The sequence below is a fragment of the Poeciliopsis prolifica genome, unplaced genomic scaffold (genome assembly GCF_027474105.1).
Source record: "Poeciliopsis prolifica strain line A6 unplaced genomic scaffold, Auburn_PproV2 SCAFFOLD043, whole genome shotgun sequence".
Lineage (NCBI taxonomy): Eukaryota > Metazoa > Chordata > Actinopteri > Cyprinodontiformes > Poeciliidae > Poeciliopsis > Poeciliopsis prolifica.
Window position 1 is genome coordinate 2886420 of NW_026562418.1, and position 6367 is coordinate 2892786.

Sequence of the window (6367 nt, forward strand, 5' to 3'; positions counted from 1 at the left end):
GTTTCCCTTTAACTGTGAGACATTTTTCCACCATCAACACACTGAGCAGCATACAGGAGGATGGCTGAACACTTTAAGACCCGCCTCCTGGCTCCGATTGGCTGTTTTTGACCGGGAGCCATGCATTTCTTCAGACGGCAGAAGTCGAATTAGGAGGTGCTGGAATGTTTTTCCTCCCCACAGACGATCTGTCTCATGCCATTCAGTCACAAATGTTTTAATGAATGTGAAACAACATGTTTGTGAAAGCTGCATGCTGCAGCTTTAAGAACTCTTGGATCATGTAGCTGGATAATACTCCAAAGCACACCAGTTTAGTACCAGTTTATTATCAGTTGTAAACCATTTAACAGCAGCATCACCATTTAGTCTTAAAGTGGACATATCATGCAAAACCCACTTTGTTCCCCCTTAAATATGTTTTATTGGGTCCTCTGTTTAGGGGTGCAACATTTTTGAATTCATTCTCTCCCGTCGCTGCTTGGATATTTTCAAATTCTTTTTGGGTTATATTTTTTATTCTGTTCATTTTCCTGTATTTGTTGTTATGGTTTCTTGTTTGTGTTGTCACTGCATTTGCTGTGGAACTGCAAAACAAGGTCACGACTTCTGGCTTACCCGCCATTTTCCCTCGCAGTGATTTCGTGGTCCAAGCTCAGTTTTGCTGATCTTGGACCACAAATCACAAAGAATTTCTCCAAAACGAGTTGCTCCAAAACAAGTTGCTCCAAAACAAGTTGCTCCAAAACAAATTGCTCCAAAACGAGTTGCTCGAGTACAAGTTGCTCTTATATGAGTTGCTCTACAACTTGCTTCAGTGGTAAAGGAGAGGTCTGTGGAGATACGACAACCAGGAATTCAGACCAAAGCATTGCAGTTCTACTTCAAACAGACCACAAGTGAACGGTTTAAGTGTGAAAAGGAGGAATTTAAAAGTATGATATGTCCACTTCCAGCTTAACATAAAAACCCCCCCTGAAAATACAAAAAAAATTATAAATATCCCATTTTAAAAAGTTTACATTTCATATCCCACAATGACTTGATAAATAATAAATAGAAAGTGTCAAGAGACAGAAGACATATCCACTCCAGTAAAAAATAAGAATAAATCCTACACTTGTGCAAGTACAATTGTTATTTCAGGACAAGCATTAGTAGTCACAGGCTAGCTGATGTGAAAAATAATAATAATAAAAAAAAAAAATAATAATAATAATAACAATGCACGTAACCTGGCATGCAAATTATGCCGATAAAGTTGTGTGTTTAGATCATTGCCACTTTCTTATCAGTTGTAAAGTGGTTGTATTATATTTTCCTTTAAAGCTGAAACTTAGACCTGAAAGTCTGAGCTTTCAGGTCTAAGTTTCAGTTTCAGTTTATTCATTGCTTCTTTTTTTTCTAACTTTTTGGGAGATGACTAAAACTTCAAAAAGAAAAAAAAAGCAACTAAGCTTCACGTCTCTGGAAATAATCAATTTCCTTTATAAAAGTAGATTGTGTTTTCATCAGCCAGCCTGTCCATCGCTGCATACTCCAGTTTTCCGGGATGAGGTCCAGTTTTAAACCTTTTGCCTTTCATCGGTTGCCAGTAATGGCTCCAGCTTCCGTTGCTGTCAGCTCCAAAACCAAACGCATGGACCTGGGAGAAAAAAGAGGCCAAGAATGTTTTATACACATGGTGTAGACTGACCTGATGGGCAGGTGCTGGCCAAAGCCAAAGCCAAGTAAAACTTGAAAATATAGATATGTTACAAAGACAAATAGGAGGGAAAGAAATCACTCTCGGTGTGCAAAGTGACAAAAATTATTCTAAAAATTGAAAACATGAACTAGATCTATCTTTTTTTTTAATTTTTTTATTCTTAACCATAAGGGGAATTTTCTAATGCAAGACAGATTTGAAAAGTTTGGGAGAAGATTCTCAAAAAACAAACTTACAATTCTGCCAAGTTGAACAAAGGAAAAACGTACCTCATCACAAATGTGAAGTGCGGAAATCAAGGTCATAAAGCCGGTGGACGGGTACTTTCCTTTCTTCCCCAGCCACTTCTGATGAACATACTTCATAAAAGCTGGATTCAGCACCATCACCTACGGCGGAAGTTACACAACTTACAAAAATGTGACGATCAATAAGAAAATGCTCATGAAGCAACGACAAATAACAAAAACAAAACAAAACATACTCACCAAATTTTTGTTCGCTCTGGATTTTACTGGCCTGTATGATGTGGGGAAAAAACAGCATTGTTTAGTTTAAATACATCAAAGAACTCATTTCAAGACAGAATGGCACTTTAGCATTCCAGTCCTAAAAGAGAAACAATCTTAAATTATAAAGTGGAATTCAAAATTTACATCACAAAGCATTTGTTTTAGAAATACAGACAGTACAAACAAAATCTCATTCTGTCTCTTTCTTTCTCAAAAAAAGTTTTATATTGCGTTGGAGATATTAATGTCTAAGCAAGCTTCTTACATAGATCCAAATATATTAAAAAAGTAACGCAAAGTTATTTATTTTCAACTGTGATTTATTTAAATAACTTCATTGATGGAAGATGTACAGGCATACGTCATGGCATATTTATTTATTCAATGTTGTCACTCCTCACCCTCCATAACAGGGAGATTAGTTTGAACTTCTAGATGAGGTTCTATGAGGAATGGTTCTCACTTGTTCTGTCAGTTTGAGATCTTTCTGCTTTCTTTCTCAATATAGCTTCACATTTGCATCATTTTGGGTTATTTCTGGTATTTTTGTCACTCCTGGTGTTCCATACTGGATTCACTCCTTTGTGTTGGACTTCTCAGTTCTTTCTTTTGTTCTTGATTGCTGGGTGGTGGTATTTTATGTTGTGCATTCTTAGTAGCCAAGCCAGTTTGCCTCTCCTTCTGCACACGACTCTTTCGTTTTCCTCGGTTTTGGTTTTGAGAGAAGACTCATAAACATTCCAGCCCCGTTGCTGCAATCTCAACCACAAAATGGCGTCACATTGTCATATACACAATTTCATAAAAAAAATAAAATAAATGAATAAAATGTTTTCTCATGCTGTGAGAATGAACATTGGACTTAGATTGCATAAGCAGCAAGGTGCTGCTTTAAAGGTGAGGCTTTGCTTTATTGTTAGTGTCTGCCTCGCCAAACGAAACGTTCATCCAACAAGAAAGGTTGGGGTGAGCAAACTCAGATAACAACAAGAGGTTTTATGAATGAACAATTTCAGATGAACTGAAGTTTTCCTATCAGTTCCACAGTAAAGTCACCTTTTAGTCTCTGAAGTAGTAGTTTAGTTGTGTAGAACCTTTTAAGTCTTTTAAAGTTTCTAAAGCCTTGAAATTAAATATTAATTCACAAAAATATATAAAATTGAAATATAACCGTAAGTCCCTGAAAACTTAGCTACGGCGCTGTTCTGCCCCTACAATCCAGCAGGATGGAGCCAGCGAGCCGCTCGACTTTCTCTGGGTGATTTTTAAACACACACACCCGCAGCCCCTCCCCCTCCCCCCCCACACACACCCAGTCACAGTACTGATAAGTTTCCAGTGAATTAAACGTGCGCTGAAGGCGACGGGCGATGTTGTTCACTAGCCATAAAGGTCTCTTGTGTGATTTTTAAGAATAACATCTTCCTAGTTGGTTGTGCTGACAATAAGCACAAACAGAACAGTTCACATATAAAGAAGGTTAGAGCTTCTTTATATGTCAGGTGTGACGTTTCGCCAGAGACTCTTCAATATCACAGCAACGCAGTTAAACCACGTTACTCATTTTTATTGTCCAACTGGGAATATAAAAAAGCTTAAAGGGACTCAATAAAAAGCAGAGATAAAAACATTATTGACAGTAGTTTGAGATAACAAAGAGAACTGAAGAAGAAAGGATTTTATGAGGAACCAGCAGGGTCACAGGTGAAGGATGGCATTAAAGGAACAGCACGTTAAAAAGAAAGTGAAGATAAAGACAATTGTTTATGTGGACTGAGTAACAATGATAAGGTTTCAAAGTCAGAGAGACAAAGAAGACATGCAGAAGAAGGCCATGATTTCCTCTGCAGATAAAGGAAATAACATATTTCCATATGAAACAAAAGTCTAGTGTACTGTTACATCAGGTTTTAGAAATTTCATCAATTCATGTCTGCAATTATATTAAGGCCAATGTGAATCAAATTCAGATATTTACAGAACTGCATGTCAAACTGTATTATGTCATTTGAAATGTCACAGTATGTGAAGATGCAAAGATAATCCAGGAATCCAGTTTAATTTAAAAAAAAACAAACCCCACTTCCTTACAGCGAGTGGTGCTCTGTCTTAACTATGCTATCTCTGGTGCAGCACATGGCAGCTGGTTTGCGTTATCAAGACGAGTGTTTTCATATCGTAAAGCGGATGTATCTGTTTAGAGGACACTGCCTGAGATAGCGGGTTCAATGAACTTGACAAGTAAGACGGACAGAGTCAAATGATTGGACTCGAGTGAAAGCAGCAATGTGTCAGCATATTTTTTACTATAGTAAAATGAAAACGTAGCCGTTTCCAAAATGACGTTAATTCAACGTTGCCGGGAATGAGTAACTGTTCAGTCACAGCACTTGATGAGAGAAATCATCAGACTGTTTTTCATTTATGAAAAACACAAATAGCATAATTACAAAACAACCAGGGCTGTTGATGTTGACGCGTTAATGAAAGGGATTATTTTCATTTTAACCTGTTGATATTCGAACCAGAATGCCTTTATAGTCATTATAGACAAGCATCGGATGATTTAACTTCAAAAGAAAGACAAACAAACAGCATAAGACATGAGTTTCCTCAGGCTGCAGCCGTCATGGGAGGTGCCACCCATCCATTAGATCAATGATTAAATGACAGGAAATTTAGACCTAAAACTCACTTTTGTTTTCTCCCAAGAAACAGTGATACAATACAATTTTGTTTTCGCCGTCTCCATTTACATCCGGCGGGATTTTAACGTTCCTCACCGAGGCGGCCCCTCATTGCTCTCTTGCCCCCGTGTGAAAGGCTCTACATTCCCCACTGCATTAATCTGTGCATTGCTGGATTTGCAGGTAAAGTCACAACAAATCATTTTCTATAAAATTGAAGAATTACTCTAATGGTTTTGAAAAATAAAGAAAATAAAAGGCACTCTGCTTTCTGTTTCCCCAATGAAAAGAAGACAAATAAAATGCATATTTGATTTTTTCAGAAAAGTTTAAATGGCACTGCCTCATATTTATTAGGCTGTATTTACACACAGCATTATATTGAGACTCTATGTAAATACATGGAGCACTGAAACAGATAAGGACTAACAAAAGTATCACTCACTTTCTAGAAGTTCCTGTTGGAAAGGACCTGAGGAGCCACTCGAGGTCCCTTATCTTGAAAATAAACATTATGAGATGAGTAGAGCTGTCTAAAGTCGAGCCGCTCTCTGGATACATGACACGATGAGTTGTTTTCGCCCCCACGTCTTCCTCAAAGCCTTTGGTTGGACCGCGGTTGATTCTAAAACAGTAGGACAAAGTTTTGGGTCGTTGAATTTTGGTTTGTCTATTTTCGTGCATTTTTAAAAGGTAAAAACAAAACAAAACAAGACTTTATTTTAAACGAGTATTTACCTTATAACGACATCTTGGAAATCTATCAAGGGTCCGTAATGCGACCCTTTCAAGTTCACCGAATTTCCAACAACTGCACAAGTCCTGCATCCCTCAGTTTGGGGTTTTTCAAGAACGGGGCTGGGTGGGATTATCTTGAACAGTTTGTCAAGTGTTGCCTTAAAGTAGCTGAAGTTCTGTCTGTTGCTCTGCAAGTGCTGTCAGATTGAACAAACGCAGCCGGTTGTTAGACCAGTTGTCGTTTGTCCACGACTAAAGACAAAATAGAAAAGCAAAAAGCAAAAAAAAATTCCAATCCCAATCCAAGGGAAGGACCCGTTAGAGAGTCGGAAAGGGTTCAATGGTGTGTGAAGGACACGTTATCTTCTGAAAAACCCACGTTTGGCATTTTAAACTCAAACCAGCCTGTATAGCTTTCCTTCAAAAACACTCCAATTATAGTGACAGCCAGCAGGGCGAGCAACATTTTAAACTGAAACCACATCCTGAGTAATGAAAGAAAAATAAATTTAAAAAAATAGAACTTCAGAAGGAGGTGGAAAAAAAAGTTGATTTTTAAAGATAGATAAAATTAAGTCTATTTTTCTAACACATTTTACAAAGTAATACATCTCATTTTACTTGAAAGATGTCTACAAATTTTATTTAACTTACCTGATGTGAAGGGAAATCCTTTCAGGTGCAAAAGCTTTAAAATAGTGATACACTATCTGACAAACTGT

At 37.5% G+C, this 6367-nt stretch overlaps 1 protein-coding gene across 1 annotated transcript; it reads right to left on the reverse strand.

Moving 5' to 3' along the window:
- Positions 1–309: 309 nt before the first annotated feature.
- Positions 310–6367, reverse strand: LOC129376400 (CMP-N-acetylneuraminate-beta-galactosamide-alpha-2,3-sialyltransferase 2-like). Its single transcript, XM_055056043.1, has 5 exons — positions 6300–6367; positions 5353–5532; positions 2197–2227; positions 1978–2097; positions 310–1645 (listed from the first exon to the last, which is right to left on the reverse strand). Exons 2-5 carry the CDS (start codon positions 5466–5468, stop codon positions 1478–1480), a joined length of 435 nt encoding a protein of 144 aa, XP_054912018.1. The 5' UTR covers positions 5469–5532; positions 6300–6367; the 3' UTR covers positions 310–1477.